This window comes from Trichosurus vulpecula, chromosome 1 (genome assembly GCF_011100635.1).
Source record: "Trichosurus vulpecula isolate mTriVul1 chromosome 1, mTriVul1.pri, whole genome shotgun sequence".
NCBI classification, from domain to species: domain Eukaryota; kingdom Metazoa; phylum Chordata; class Mammalia; order Diprotodontia; family Phalangeridae; genus Trichosurus; species Trichosurus vulpecula.
In genome coordinates this window covers 400,562,776-400,577,878 of record NC_050573.1, presented here as the reverse complement: position 1 = coordinate 400,577,878, position 15,103 = coordinate 400,562,776, and the positions used below count along the sequence as shown (strand labels likewise).

Below are 15,103 nucleotides of genomic sequence, written 5' to 3'. Positions count from 1 at the left end.
ACTAGGTGTTACTTCATTCACTTATATGGATAAAGTTCTATTTAAGTAGAATTCTCTCATTATGCTTTTTAAACTTGGTAACTCCTTCCTGCCTCCCACCCAAAACTAAGAATAATCATTTTGAGAATTTGATGTAGGCTGGATGGCTTCCATTGAGTAAGCCAAGAAAGTTCCTAGGGAGCTAGTAGTTTTTATGACTTCCGAGGATTAGTGACAATCTTTTCTGACGTTGCTAAGCTGGTGAGGTTGAGGTGGGAAGAAGAGCAGAGCTCAGAGATCCCTCCTTCCTTTAACTTCATGGCCCATTGTGGATGGTATAGGTTAATCCACAGACAACACCCTCTCCTCCCCTCCCTAGCACCCCAGTACCCAAATAGGCTCTTCAGGCTTTGCCAGTCAGATTGTGAAGTCAGAATACATAGTTTTCTAGCAGTCTACCATCTTGTAGGTGGTCTTTCCCTCTTCTCAGCACTTCATGCCACTGGTTTTTGTTTCTTCCTGTTACCCTTGGCTGGTCAGGCAGTTCCTATTTCAGTGCCCCAGTGAACCTTCCCTACATGAACAATATCAATGTTCAGTTCCCCTCTGGGTGCCTCTCCCCATTCCCTAAAGGCTCTGCTCTCTGCAAGCTCAAATATTAGCATGTGTGAATGAGTTAAAGTATTACATCTCCAAGTTTACTCATAAGAACTTTAACAAGTATTTCCCAGAAACAAGTCTTAACCCACATGGCTCTTATCTAGAATTGTAGGTACTCCATGCATGGTGTGGTGATGTTTAAATTTATCCATTGTCCTATTCATGCACACCATTTGGGTTCTGCTTTTTGGGTTAGGCAGGTCAAACCAGGATCCCAGTAGCAACTCCAACCTGTCTTTAACCCAGAATGCTCTTTGGTGGCACCATTTCCTGACTTTGCTCCCCCACCCCCTTTTTCTTCCCTTCCATATGCAGGTTTCCCAAGAGGACTTTCTGGACTATTATGCTGGGGTTAGTGCTTCCATTGACAGTGATGCCTACTTCATTCTTATCATGCGAAAGACCTGGAGATTGTGACTTTTTGGTTCTTGCTTCTTTCTGGAATCAAAGACTGTCCATGGGATGATTTTTGAAAGGATTTCATCACTGTTAATTCTGACATGATCATATGTATGTGGACTTCTGAACGATTTGCTTTTTCTCCTCCTACACAGCCATTGGCACCATTTCCTTAAGGAAAGTATGTACATGGTATTGTTTCCTCACAAATAACCAAAAAACTATCCTAAGACATTAAGAGAGAAAGAACACTTGGCTAGTGTTCAAATAAAATAACCACATGTTAGCATCTTTAAAATTAAGACTATATCTGTTACCCTACAGCTTCCTCTTTTCCCATCTCTTAGATTCCAGGCTGGAAGGAATCCACATGAGAACTGGGGAAAATAAGTAATGTCTGTTTCATAATCACTCTGAACTTACTGTGTGTTTCTTAGTGTATTCTTGACAATCGTTTCTAAATAACATGAAGACATACTTCATCCTAGGATTATTAAAAACTAAAACTAAAACCAGACAACTATATTCAGACTTTAAATTGGGGTCTTAAATGCACACACAAAGGCTTTACACAGGGACTTATATACAAACACATGCACTTGGGTGGACCAGGTGAGTAAGTGTGGTTAACAAGGATAGTGCTGGGAGGTGCTACCTCCTCTAGGTGAATTTCCATAATTTCATATAGTAAGAGATGGACACCATGTGCTGTATCAGCTCATTAGGCTACAAACAAATACAAATACCAAGTATGTGAGGATTCATACTTTTGATGCTGTCTATGGGGCATTAATCTCTGGGACTGTATCCTCTAGTCTTCCTTGAGACAGGTCAGGGTCAGCCTTCTCCATTCCCTCCTTTTTACAGATGAGAAAACTGAGGTACAGAGAAATTACATGACTTATCCAAGGTCATTCAGATAGTGTCAAAGGAGGAGTCAGTCCTCTGACTCTAGAATCTGACCTCTTTCCACTGCATCCCAACATCTTTGAGCCATTTAAAGGAATTGCTGGAAGGGGAGTGGAATAGAGAGATATTTATTTTGCTAGGTGAAAGAAATGAAAAAAAAACCCTTGATTTAGGAATGATACTATAAATTCTGATTGCAGTAAACTAGTGAAGGTAATTGGATATTATTTCAGCTAGAAAAGAAAGTTTGAAGGGAAAAAAAACTTGGTGCAACTATAATTAGCTTTCAGGTTTAACCCTCAGCTTAACCCTTATCCAAAAGAAGAATGTACACATTTACTGGTTTCTTGTGGATTTGAGAAGTTCTTCTTTATCTGAACATGAGAAATTGGAAAGGGAGAAGGGAAGAATGGGCTAAAGTCAGAGATGTCCAAAGAAGGGAAGGAAAGAGCATGTGTAGGTCTGGTATGGTGCAGAGGCTCAGCCCCACCCTGAGAGGCTTCAAGATTTTCAACGCTCATCACTTTTCTAACTCAGTGAATCCCACTCTCACAGATGGCAACAAAACAAAGGGAACTGCTATGGAAATTCATTTTCAGAAAAAAGTGGAAATTTACCTTAAGAATTTTGTTGAAAAACTTTCCATTGTTTTCTATACTAGGAATTCAAACATGAGCTTCTGTTAGTTTTTCGAATTAGACTACACAGAATCCCCAAAGGCAGCTAGTCATTCTTAAACTGACTGTCGCTCTCAGATGTTTTCTTTTGTCGGGAACACTTTTCTATTGAAATGTTACTACGCACATATGGGATGTTGCTCTCCATGCACTTATGCCTGCCAGCCTCATCCCTGAACGTACAGTGGTACTGTCTCTAATTAGTGTAGCTGGTCCAGGGACCTATGTGAAAGTCTTCATTTCTGCCTCTCAGGGTAAAGTGATGCTTCTTAGTATTATCTCTAAATGGAAAACATTTAACCCTTTGTGTCCAAGGATGAACCAGCTGCAAGGAATTTTTCTTTGAAACAGGAGAAACTCCACACTTTCCTTTCCTGTCACAGATGATAATGAAACAAAGGGAACTGCAATGGAAATTCATTCTCAGAAAAAGTGGAAATTTACCTTAAGAATTTTGTTGAAAAACTTTCTGTTATTTTGCCAAAGAGATCTGTGCATAGGGCAAAGTGGAGTTTAGAGTTTCACATATTCATTTAGGTAGTCCTGTGTGTGTCCCTTTACAACTGAGCAATTAAAATCTTATTTTTCTTCAAACTACTGGAGATTTGGATGTTTTCTTTACAGATGTCACAGTGAACATTAACATACTCCCTGGAGCCTGCCATAATCTGTACTTCTGTTGTCCGAACAAGTGTAGTAGATGTGTTCTGCTGCTTCCTTGGCTAAGTCACTGACTTTTTTGGGTTCACCTCCTAGAGTCCTTAGAATCCTTCAGATCTGCTCAAATGCCATCTTCTTCGGGAAACTTTTCGTTTTCGTGTCTCATTCTCACATTACTTTGTGGATGGTTTTTCTTTTGGGGATAAACTTATTTATACGTATGCATGTTTCCACCAGTAGAATATAAACTCCTATATTCTGTAGACTATCTTGTATCCTATAGAATATAGGAGGGATGGTTTCCATTTTATCTTTGTGTTCCTAATGCATGGCATGATGCTTGGTATGTAATAAGCACTTAATAAATGCCTCTTGATTAATCTGTAAAATAAGGGTCTGCACTATATAGGATTTAAGGCAACTTCCAGCTTTAACATACTGTATGCTATTATTTTTTGAAAAAAAAATCTGTAATGAACGTACTTGCGACATAGTACACTATTATAGTTTCGTGGCTATAGGGGAATTCCGGGTGAGGAAACTCCCTTTACCAGTGCAGTTTGGCACCTTTTCTGTCTAAATGATATGGTTTTTTTTTTTGGGCTCAGAGAGCCCGATACATGCCCGTACATAGTTAAGTAGAATATAATCGATTAATGTAACAAATATAAGTGTGTAAGGATAGCAATTTGATTTGTGATTTCATTGGTCTAGGGAACTCCTGGTGAGGAAACTCCTTCTACCAATGCAAGTTGGCACCTTCTCTGCAACTTAGAGTCTTAGAGCAGCGTCTGGAGCACTTAGAGTTTAAGTGGCTTAGTCAGGGTCGCACAGCCAGCATGTGTTAGAGGCAGGACTTGAACCCATTTCATTTCCGTGGCTTTTCCTTTATACCATGCTGCCTAGGTGGATAGAGTTGTCAGGCTTGGAGTCAGGAAGACTCATCTTCCTGAATTCAAATCTGGCCTTAGGCATTAACTAGCTGTGGGATCTTGGGCAAGTCACTGAGCCCTGTTGCCTCAGTTTCCTTACCTGTAAAGTAAGCTGGAGAAGGAAATGTATCCAGTATCTTTGCCAAGAAAGCCCCAAATGGAGTCAAGGAGAGTCAGATACAACTGAGAAATGGCTGAACATCAGCAACAACAAATATTGATTACAATTAATATAAACATTTATAGAGAGCTTTAAGGTTGGTAAAGTACTTTATAATGATGATCTCGTTTGATCCTTACAACCACCCTGTGAAGCAAATGCTATAGAGGTTATTATTCCCTTTTTATAAACAAAGAAATTAGGAGTGAGAGAAAGGCTAAATTACTTTCCCAGGACAACACAACTAGCTGTCTGGGGCAGGATTTGAACCTGTCTTTGAGACTGCAAGCCCAGCACTCCATCTCTTTGCAAATAAATGCAGACATTTAGTAAAGTTGGGCCTTAGGGAACTCTCTTTCCTTTGTGGCTGCAGTGGTTAACAATACAGTTGGAGAGGTGACTGTGAACTAGGCAGCTGGCTGATTATTTGAATGTCACTCAACAGATGTGCTAACTTTCCCAGGACTGAAGTTTCTGACTCTGTAATTTAGTGTTTAGAGACTGGGCTTCTGACTTGGCCTTCAGGGAAGATGCTGTTAAGTATATTACTAACATGGCACCTAGACAGAGAAATAATAGGGCATCAGGGCCAGTCAGAGGCAAAATTATGCAACAGACCTTTGTTCATGCTTTGTTTCCTGTTCATAAAGTCCTCTCTCTCTTATTTTTCTATGTCTATCTTATTGATTCTCAGAGCTGTCCTGGATTGCTCCAGTCAGAAGTGATATCTCTCTCCTCAGATATCCTACAGCACATATTGTCTGTAAAGTATGGAGTTGGACAATATGGCCTCTAAGGTACCTTCAAGTTTAAAATACTATATCTATTTTTATTGAAAAAAATCTTTTAACAAATAGATAGGGGCTGGATCTGTGATTTCGTCAGTATAGGGAACTCCCAGGTAAGGAAATTCCCTCTATTAACAACAGCTTCTTTGTAACTTATAATCTAAATGGTACTGCTACTTCACAGGCTCATTTAACTAACAATTCAAGGCGATAAATGAGGGCAGGAGCCACAATACCTTGTTTATGGTTGGTGTTTAATATATGGTTTAATTGAAGTTGCTTTTATGTAGTCTTCCTTTCCCTATATCTTCTCCCCTCCCTCTTGACCAGGCACAGGTCTCTCCTTTTTAAATATCTTTCTCAGTTTATAGCAATTCCCTTCCTCCTTCAGACGCTCCAATATCCCCTGATGTCTTCTGCCTGCCCTGTAGTTTGACATTTGGTCCTGTCTTCCTTAAAATGCATCTGGTGTTCTAGACCTGTCACTCCATTTCTCCTCTCAGTGTAATACCCAACCCAAACTAACCCAGCCTTTGTTCCGTTCTCACAGGGATTTGCTTTCACCTAGTTAGACCATTTGGACATCAAACTGATAAAGAACCTATTAATTTCTTAGTAGCTAATTTTCGCTTCGTGTGTTTTAACTCCTAAAGGTCTTTATAAAGAAAAATATGACATACATTGGTCAGGATCCTAAGAAAGTGTTGAGATTGTTAGATATGCATGAAAGAGTTTGGAAAAAAAGCTGTATTACTGTGTCTGGCTGGCTTTATCTAGCTCTTTAGTTCTTGTCTCTAGGATAATTTATGTGGCAACCAGGAGCATTTTGGGGCAGAAGGGAGTCTTATCATCCTAGCTTCATACAACTTCTTTGTAGTTTCATTGAGTGGAGTCTCCCAAATTATTTGATGAGATACAGCCTGACAATTAGTGGTTTGATATGAAAAATGTTTAGAAAAAATCAGAAACTTTGAATTAAAAAAAACTTCTAACCCTAAGTCAAAGAGTTGACAAGCTCATGGACTTTGAGTAAGAGTGATGGTTCCACTGTTAAAAGGGAAGGAAACAGGCATTTGTTAAGAACCCAGTATGTGCCAGACACTGTGCTAAGGGGGATTTTTTTCATACCTGTATGAACTTGGACAAATCAATGAAATTCCCTGTGATTCTGTTTCCTCATCTGCAAAATGGGGGAGAAGGATTAGGTTGGTTTGCCTCCAAACACTGTACCCCCAAAGGATAAACCTTGGAATAATGTAAAGAAGCAGATGTATGATTGTTATAAGAAAAATTCCCTAACAAATTGGAGGTATCGAATAGTAGAATGGGCACTAACAGTGGAGCGAGTAGGTGGTGAGTTGCCCCTCACTGGAGGTGATGACTTTTCAGGTGAAGAGGATTCTTGTTCAGGTTCGATTAGACAGCTTCTGAGGTCCCTTCCAATTCTCATATTCTGTTATACTGTGAATAAGGCAGAGAGAAGGCTAAGCATCTCAGAGGACTATATTAAAATCAGCAGCAACAGCACCCTCAACTCAAGGTCAGGGAATTATATATAAGCCTGGGACCTTTTCTTTAACCAAGCAATAAATAAATCAACACCCATTTATTAAGTGTCTACTATGTGCCAGGCTCTGAGAATACAAGTATAAAGAAGGAAACAATTCCCCCTCTCAAGGAGCTTATATTCTAAGGTATCATTGATAAGAGTATTCTCAAGGTTTCTTTTGAAAAGTGGAGTCAGGAAAAGGACCTATGTGTACAAAAATATTTATAGTGGCTCATTTCTGGAAGCAAAGAATTAGAAATTGAGGGGATGCTCATCAACTGGGGAATGGCTGAACAAGTTGTGGTAAATGCTATTATGATGGAATACTATTGTACTAAAAGAAACGATGAGCAGGATGCTCTCAGAAAAACCTGGAAAAACTTGCATGAACTGATGCAAAGTGAAATGTACTATGTACGAAGTAACAGAAATATTCTAAGATGATCAGCTGTGAATGACTTGGCTATTCTCAGCAATACAACGATCCAAGACAATTCTGAAGGACTTAGGATGAAAAATGTTATCCATCTCCTGAGAAAGAACCAATGGTATCTGAATACAGATTGAAGTATACTTTTTTTCCTTTATGTTTTTTGAGGTTTTTTTGGGCTATGTTTTCTTTTACAGCATGACTATTATGGATATGTTTTTCATGACTACACATGTATAACCTATATCAAACTGCTTGTCTTCTCAATGAGTTGGGGTGGGGGTAGGGAGGGAGGAAGATAGAGAATTTGGAACTCAGAGTTTTATAAATGAATGTTAAAAATTGTTTTTACATGTAACTGGGAAATTTTTGAAAAATATATTTATAAAAAGAAAAGAGTCAGGAAAATGGAGATGAGATGAAGTATTGATTAATAATAATTTCACTTTAGTAGAAAAATACCAGACTGCATCTAGTTGGTTGGGAAGATAGTGGTGCCCTTTAATAGTAATAAAGAAAATGGGGAAGAAATGAGGGTTTTTGGGGAAAGATAATGAGTTCAGTTTTGGGCATGTTGATTTTAAGATATTTATAGGACATACAGTTTGAGATATCCCACAGGCAGTTTGAGATATGTGATTGAAGATCAGCAGGGAGGTTAGGGATGGATAATCCCTAGGGATCGAGAATTATCTTCAAAGAGGTGATAATTCAACCCACATGAGCTGACAGAGCCTTAACAACACCCACAGTTAGCCAGAATGACCTGAATGAAGATCCAGTAAAGAAGACAGGTAGGAAGAGAACCAGATGTGAATAGTTTCATGGAAATCTAGAGGCGAGAAAATATTGTTGAGAAGAAGGGTGATTGACAGTGTCAAACACACAAAGAGGTCAAGAAGTATGAAGATTGAGAAAGGGCCATTAGGTTTGTCAATTAAGAGATCATTGGTAACTTTGGAGAGAATAGTTTCAGTTGAATGATGATGTGGGAAGCCAGACTGCAGAGGAAGGAGTGAAGGAAAGGAAGCAAAGGCATCCATTATAAACAACATTTTCAAGGACTGTAGCCATGGAATGGATGAGATAAAGGATGATAGTTAGCTGGAGTGGGCAGCAGCAAGGAAGTAGCTGATAGGGAGAAATTGAAGATAAATGAGAGACTAGGGATAATAAAGGGGCAATCTGCTGGAGAAGGTGAAAAGGAAAGGGATCACTTGTGCCTATAGGGATGTGTCTTTGCAAGAAGGACTACCACTTCATTTGAAACAGAGGAAAAAAGAAATAGTGGCAGAAAGCATTTGAGTGAAGTGAGATGAGAAGGAGAAAAGAAGGAACTCTCAGTTAATGGCCCTTTTTTCAGTGAAAAATGAGACAAGATTCTCAGTTGGCAGAGGGTTGGCAAAGAGGGAGCCATGGCAGGTCTAAGGATGGATGAAAAGGTTTGGAGAACCAGGTGTAGCGAATGGAGTAATAAATCAATTAGGGAGGTGTAAAGTGATTGCTTTGCTTCTGTGAAGGCCCAGTTGATATTATGTACCATAAATCCATAGTGTACCCAGTCAATAGGGTTTTGTGATTTTCTCCACCTCTGTTCAGTAGCATGAGAATAGGAGCAAAGGTGGCAAATGATTGGAGTAATCCAAGGTTGGGGCTTGGCAGGGCATGCATAACAATGGAATAAGGAGGCAAAGGTCTGCAGAGCAGAAGAGTGTGAAGAATTAAACTAGGTTACCAAGGGGTCAAGATGGGGAAAAGAGGAGAGCATAGTCACTGCAGGGATGATGGCCTAGGGAAGGACTGAGGGGTGGAGGAATAGGGATCACTGTGAGAATGAAGAACAGGGAGGATAAGGCAGAGGGAAATATAAAATGATAAAGGATTTTGATTAAATTAAGGAATTTCAGAGTTCATGAGTGTGGAAGTGGAACATTTTGGGTAATGGCAAGCTTAAAGGTATGACCACTTCAGTTCCTAGATGAAATGGGGTGGAGGAGTAAGTAGATCATAGGAAATGAATAAACTGAGGAATTTGGAATTTAGGGTGTTTGAGGGACTATCTATATAGAGAAAAACCACAAACCAGGCACTGAACTCACCGAGGAAGGAAGGAGAGGGTCCTAAATTGGTAGACAAAAGCTACCAGAATCTTGATTGAGGTATAAATATGGATTGAATGAACCTCAAAGGAGGAGAGATTGCTGAGTGATTCTGGTAAAGGGAGATCCTGGGAGTAACAATGGGAAGCAAAGAGTATTTCCACTCCCTCACCATGACTAGTGATTTGGGTATATGAGTGAAAGTGCAACCAGTGTTGGGAAAGGAGGATCAGATACAGCATCATGAGGAGGGAGCCAGGTCTCAGGGAGCACAAGAAGATGGAATGAGTGATAAAGGAAAAAGTTAAGATGAAACAAACTTTCTAACTCATGGGTCAGTCATTCCAGAGAGCATAGCAAAAGGATGCGGGCTGATCTGGAGTGTGATGTTGGGGTCATCATGTCGAGAGGAATTGGGAGTCAGTGGTGGACCAGGAGCCGGACTTGTGCAATGACATCCGGAGGTTCAGAATTACTGAGATCAGGGTTGATCAGTAATGGGATGAGAGTATAACTACTGAAGGATGTATTCAGTCAGATTATCAGTGACTGGAGAAAAGTTCATTTAGGGAGAGGTGGTTAGACTCTTCAGGGCCTTCTCTTGATGTTCAGCTTTGTGAGAGATGTTGCTGCTGAGTTTTACAAGGCCTGGAAGACCTACCCCACACTTGGCAGGAGCAGGGAAAGGAGCAGTGCAGTCTGAATAGGAGGCAGAAGCCAGCAATTTGAGGTGGTTCTAGTCTAGGAAAGGCTTTTAAAGCACTTGGGTTGACAAGAAGGGGAAAAAGGTAGGGAAGCCGGGTGGGGCTGACACAGGCTACTTTGGGAGGCTCAGGAGGCATTGGGCTGGATTGGGGCTGATGCTGGGGTGAAGGCAGAGGCCCTAGGCATGCAGGTGGAATATGAAGCTCCCCAAGAAGTTTCAGGGACAAAGGCACAAAACACATGCAGGGTGGGACTGCATTGGGGGAAGCAGCATTCTCTGGGTAGGCCTAAAGGCAAAGACAGAAGCCACAGGCTAGATGTGTGTGTGTCTTTGTTCTTCTATGGCATTCTTCATATTGCCATTTTGCATTTGACTAGCATAGCCTTCAACAACCCAGGCTCACCTATGGGCTTTAATGAGACACAAATAACACTTTAGCCAGTATCTTGTGTCAATTGTTATTAACTGGTGAAGCTAATATTCAGGAAGGTAATTTAACAATTCATTTGCTTAGAAAAATGAAAGTGCCCGTCATAACCTAGAATCCTTTTCTTTCTTAGTTATCCATGCTCATGAAAAGCATTCAGATGATACAATCAGAGCTCAGACATCACTGCTCCCCTTGTTATAGTGACTCAAATCTTGGGCACATACTTAGGATGAAGAGAAAGAGGATATGAGTCAATCTGAAAACCCAAACTTACAAAGGGGTAATAGTTTTCAGAATCATAGGCCAATGACTGAGGATGGCTATACAAATCATTCATCTCAAGGAGGTCTTCATTACTGATGCTTATAGAAGACACAGAAGGTAACACTTGAATTTTGTATCATTTAATTAAATAAACCATAGAAACATACATTGGTTATTGATTTGGGCACTTAGCAGCTCTGCAAAATATATTTCATGCATATGGAAAATGTGAGCCCAAGCCATGATCTTTGGAGTAGTGAATTACAGGTTTGTTTTTTTTTTAGCCTTCATTTGATAGGTAATGCTTTGCTTTCAGTACTTTTCCTGACACTGACATTCTCTACTGTCCTGACTAGCCTCAAGTCATTCTGCCCCTTGCCACATTGGTACAGGGAACGTCCAGTCTTATGCTGTATCAAGTTCATGGTCCATTCATCCATTGATGAAGATTACCACAAGGAAACCAAAGAGGAACAAGAGGCAAGGGACCACAGGCAGCCAAAAAACAATAATTCAGCCCTTTCCTGCCAAAAGCAAACTAATTTAGGGCTCATTTCCCTTCTTTCTTATGCAGTGCAACCATGTCCAATATCATACCAGCCCGATGCTTTATAAATCTCTTTACTAGTCACGCTCAGTGTAGATCCATCTTGTAAGAGAAATGACAATATTCATCTTTGTTTCCAATGCGATCTGAAGACCTTTCTTTCTTTCAAAAGTCCAAGATTAGGCAGATTCTCTGCTTCAACAGGGAAAGAGACTAGTTAAGTTTAAATGCTATATAGTGCAAGTCAGTGTGTGCATCAAGCATTAGCAGCAATTATACATGTAATGATCATGTTTTTCATATAAATGTGGCTTCTTTCCTTCCTTCCTTCCTTCCTTCCTTCCTTCCTTCCTTCCTTCCTTCCTTCTTTCCTTCCTTCCTTCTTTCCTTCCTTCCTCCCTCCCTTCCTCCCTTCCTCCCTCCCTTCCTCCCTTCCTTTTCCTTTTTCTTCCTTTCCTTCCTTCTTTCTTTGTTTTTCCTTTTTTCTTTCTTTCTTTCATCTCCTTTCCTTTCCTTCTCCTTTCCTTTCCTTCTTCTTTCCTTTCTTTTCCTTTCCTTTCCTTTCCTTTCCTTTCCTTTCCTTTCCTTTCCTTTCCTTTCCTTTCCTTTCTTTCCTTTCCTTTCCTTTCCTTTCCTTTCCTTTCCTTTCCTTTCCTTTCCTTTCCTTTCCTTTCCTTTCCTTTCCTTTCCTTTCCTTTCCTTTCCTTCCTTCCTTTCCCTTCCTTTCCCTTCCTTTCCCTTCCTTTCCTTCCTTTCCTTCCTTTCCTTTTCATAGAAGTTTTGTCCCACTCCATTTCAAACCTGAGCCCATTAATTCCTCTTTAGGCAGCCTGTTGACCCTTCACTCATGGAGGGCTCACCACATTGGTTACAGATTTAGTGCAGATGCCCAATTGGTTTGTAGTCCTACTGCAGCTCAGAACTTCCACCAGTTTCACCCTTCCAACAGTAAGGACTACAGGCATGTGTCTGTTCTCAAATGTGTCTATTTTCACTCATGCTCAACGTTTCAAATGACAACATTATATCAAATCACAGAATTATAGAATGCTAGAGAGAGAAGGGATCTTAGAAGTCCTCTAGTGGAGTGTTGGAGTTCGGTCCAGAACATAGGGCATTTTTTCTTGGCTCTAATCCATTACTCATATAAAACACACCCTTACACCTGGGTTCTCATGCTGACTCTACCACCAACTTTCTGTGTGATCTTGGGCAGATTGCTTAACTTCTTTGTGTCTTGTTTTTTGGCATCTTTCAAATGGGAATAATTATACCAACCTCACAGAGATAATACAGATCATTGTACAAAGCATGTAAGGTAGTAAAATTATCATCATCATGGCATTAAACTAGGTAGGGGAAAGGCTGCCCTAGATCTATTATGCAACATTAATTCCCCAGCTTCACCTCTCCCATTTTAACCTCTCTGCGTTATATTAAGGGATGGCCCTAAGAGGAGAGGGACAGGGGACAGCAGCAAATGGAGGACTGCAATAGCCAGTTGCTTTAATCTCAGTCCTTGAGATTTGGATTAATTCCTATATCTGTCATCTTCCTTCTATGCTTGTAGCTTGCTATACATCCTTGAACTTCCATCAAACTAAGAGAGACAAAAGGTAAAAGCAACCATGTCTCTAAGGTGTCCACAAATTGTGACTTCCAATGAAATCCAATGAAGATCCCTAATATGGCCAGAACTTACTAACTACAAATAAATGTAACATGCTCCATTTCTTAAGTTTTCAGAAGAGCAGGGCAATTCATGGATAAATGCAGGTTGTTGATTGACTAATGCTAACATGAAAGCTTATTCACTTACTTCATGTACTGAAATGCCCTGACATCATAGGTTAGCAATGAGATTTCTTCCAAGAACCAGTAATGGCTACAAACTTTGATAATAGCTGGTCACAGTGAACCCCACAGCCTTGGTAATTCAGAAATCATCATTTTTTCCTACCATTAATCAATTTCAAGTTGAGGACTGTCATAGAAAAATAGAAGAGGTTTTGTTTTGTCCCCAGATAGAATGTAGACAGTGAGATGGTGATTTCCTTAGACTGTAGAGAATTGGGTGAAAGTTTGACCTAGATGATTGTTAAGGTCCCTTTCAGAGCTAAGATTTGGTGATTCTATGTTTCAATCTCAAAAGTCATTTGTATTTTCTATCTTCAGACTCTGCAGATGTGATTCTTGAACCAGAAAAAAGCTCATTTCCCTTCTTTCTTAGAACTGGGGTATATTTCCCAAGACATGGACTTCCTGCTTTGAGTGTGGCATTTCCATTGCCAAAAACTGTCTGTGGTTAAATAGTAAACTACAAAATGGTGTGTGACAGGTAGTTCAGAGCAGCTGGGAGACAAGCTAGAATCGTAGAGTGTCTTTGGCACTCTCTATTTCTATGCCCACATTGCCAACTTTTGATTATGAGAGTGTATCCTGGGTTTATACTTGTGGGTCTCATCCATCACTTGTCCCTCATTTTCTTCATTTCTTCCTTCTTTTCCTCCCTCTGTCTCATCTTTCTTTTCATCATTCCCTCTTCCCTTCCTCCTTTTCTCTTCTTCTTCCATTTTCAAAGAATTGAATAGCTTGGTAATTTGTTTTTGAAATCAATAACAATAGAAGCAAGGGCACTCTAATCTTGTTAGAAGGAAGCATCACTTAACTAGAGAATGGCCAAAGAGATGTTTCAAAATTTGGTTTATGTAGATGCATTACAAATAGAAAAGTTGCCTTTTCTTTTTTATGTTGAGTTATTATCAGAGACTAGATTCTGGCTGGGAAATAGGGTCTCCAAGCAGCCCCCTCTGTTGTTTTTGTTGGCTGTGATGCTCCAAATCATGGATTTCTTGAGGCTCACTTGTTTTGGTAGAAGCTGGACATAGTGACATATGCTTCTTCTTGACTTAACCTCAGATTTGCATTGATGGGTTGTCCTTGGGCAGTTGGATTTGGAGCCAAGACTCCTAGTCTGAGTGGAAAAGGGAATGCCAAGGCACTGTTTCTGGAGTCAGAGCTAAGAAGCAGGCCTCCACAGAAACGAGCTTCATTTTTGCTGTTCTCCTGGTGGTTGGGTGGCTTTGGGGCCATGACCATGGAAAGATCGCATGTATTGAAGTTCCCATGCAGGCAAACTGGGGGTGAGTTTCCTCCATAAGCCACTGGTGGGATGATGTTATTCTCAGATGGCCAGTCAGGGCTGAGCCCAATCTTCTCTGTGACATTGAGGTCTCGGGGGAGCGGGACTTGCAGAAAACCTTCTACCTCTTCTTTGGCTTGAATGCCATCCACTTTATGAATTGGATAGTCCAGGAAGCTTTCTGGATTGAAGCTGATGTTGAAATTCTGGACAAGAAAAGAGATAATGTGTTCAGACATTGAAGTAGAAGAACGTGCTAACAAGAATTCTGGAAAATCATTCTTTCTGACAATGGATCAGGATATATTTCCACAGAATATAAAAAGTGCCCCTCAGCAGATAGTGTTATTAGGACATAAGCCACCAGAAAGAGTTATAAACTCTGGGCAGTGATTTTCTGGTCCTATTTAGGGGTGGGGAACCTGTGGCCTCTGGACCACATGTGGCCTTCCAGGTCCTCAAGTGGGGCCCTTTGACTGAATCCAAACTTCGCAGAACAAATCCTCTTAACTGAAGGATTTGTTATGTAAAACTTGAACTCAGTCAAAAGGCCACAACCAAGGACCTAGAAGGCCACATGTGGCCTCGAAGCAGTTCCCTGCCCCTGAGTTTAACTCCTTGTGAAGCCCAATGTTCCCCTGTCTGTTTTACTCTCTGATAGTATGGTCTTTGGAGGTGCTGTAGCTCTTTTAGGCCCTGGTGGTGCTGTGGTCATCCTCTACAGGCCTGGGAAATTCAGGGATAAGAGAAAGAGACTAGTATCTTATTATGG

General features: G+C 40.5%; 2 protein-coding genes across 5 annotated transcripts in view; one reads left to right on the top strand and one right to left on the bottom strand.

Moving 5' to 3' along the window:
* The window catches only part of CAPSL (calcyphosine like), a 51,953-nt gene extending 50,492 nt beyond the window's left edge, over positions 1-1,461 (top strand). For all 3 annotated transcript variants that reach the window (XM_036767242.1, XM_036767233.1, XM_036767225.1), the window contains exon 6: positions 955-1,461. The gene's annotated coding sequence lies outside the window, so the exon portion shown is untranslated. The remainder of the gene's footprint in view (positions 1-954) is intronic.
* Positions 1,462-11,885: 10,424 nt separating this feature from the next.
* The window catches only part of IL7R (interleukin 7 receptor), a 29,683-nt gene continuing 26,465 nt past the window's right edge, over positions 11,886-15,103 (bottom strand). For both annotated transcript variants that reach the window (XM_036742406.1, XM_036742407.1), the window contains one exon: positions 11,886-14,537. In XM_036742406.1, coding sequence (XP_036598301.1) covers positions 14,049-14,537 — 489 coding nt within the window. In that variant the 3' untranslated portion in view covers positions 11,886-14,048. The remainder of the gene's footprint in view (positions 14,538-15,103) is intronic.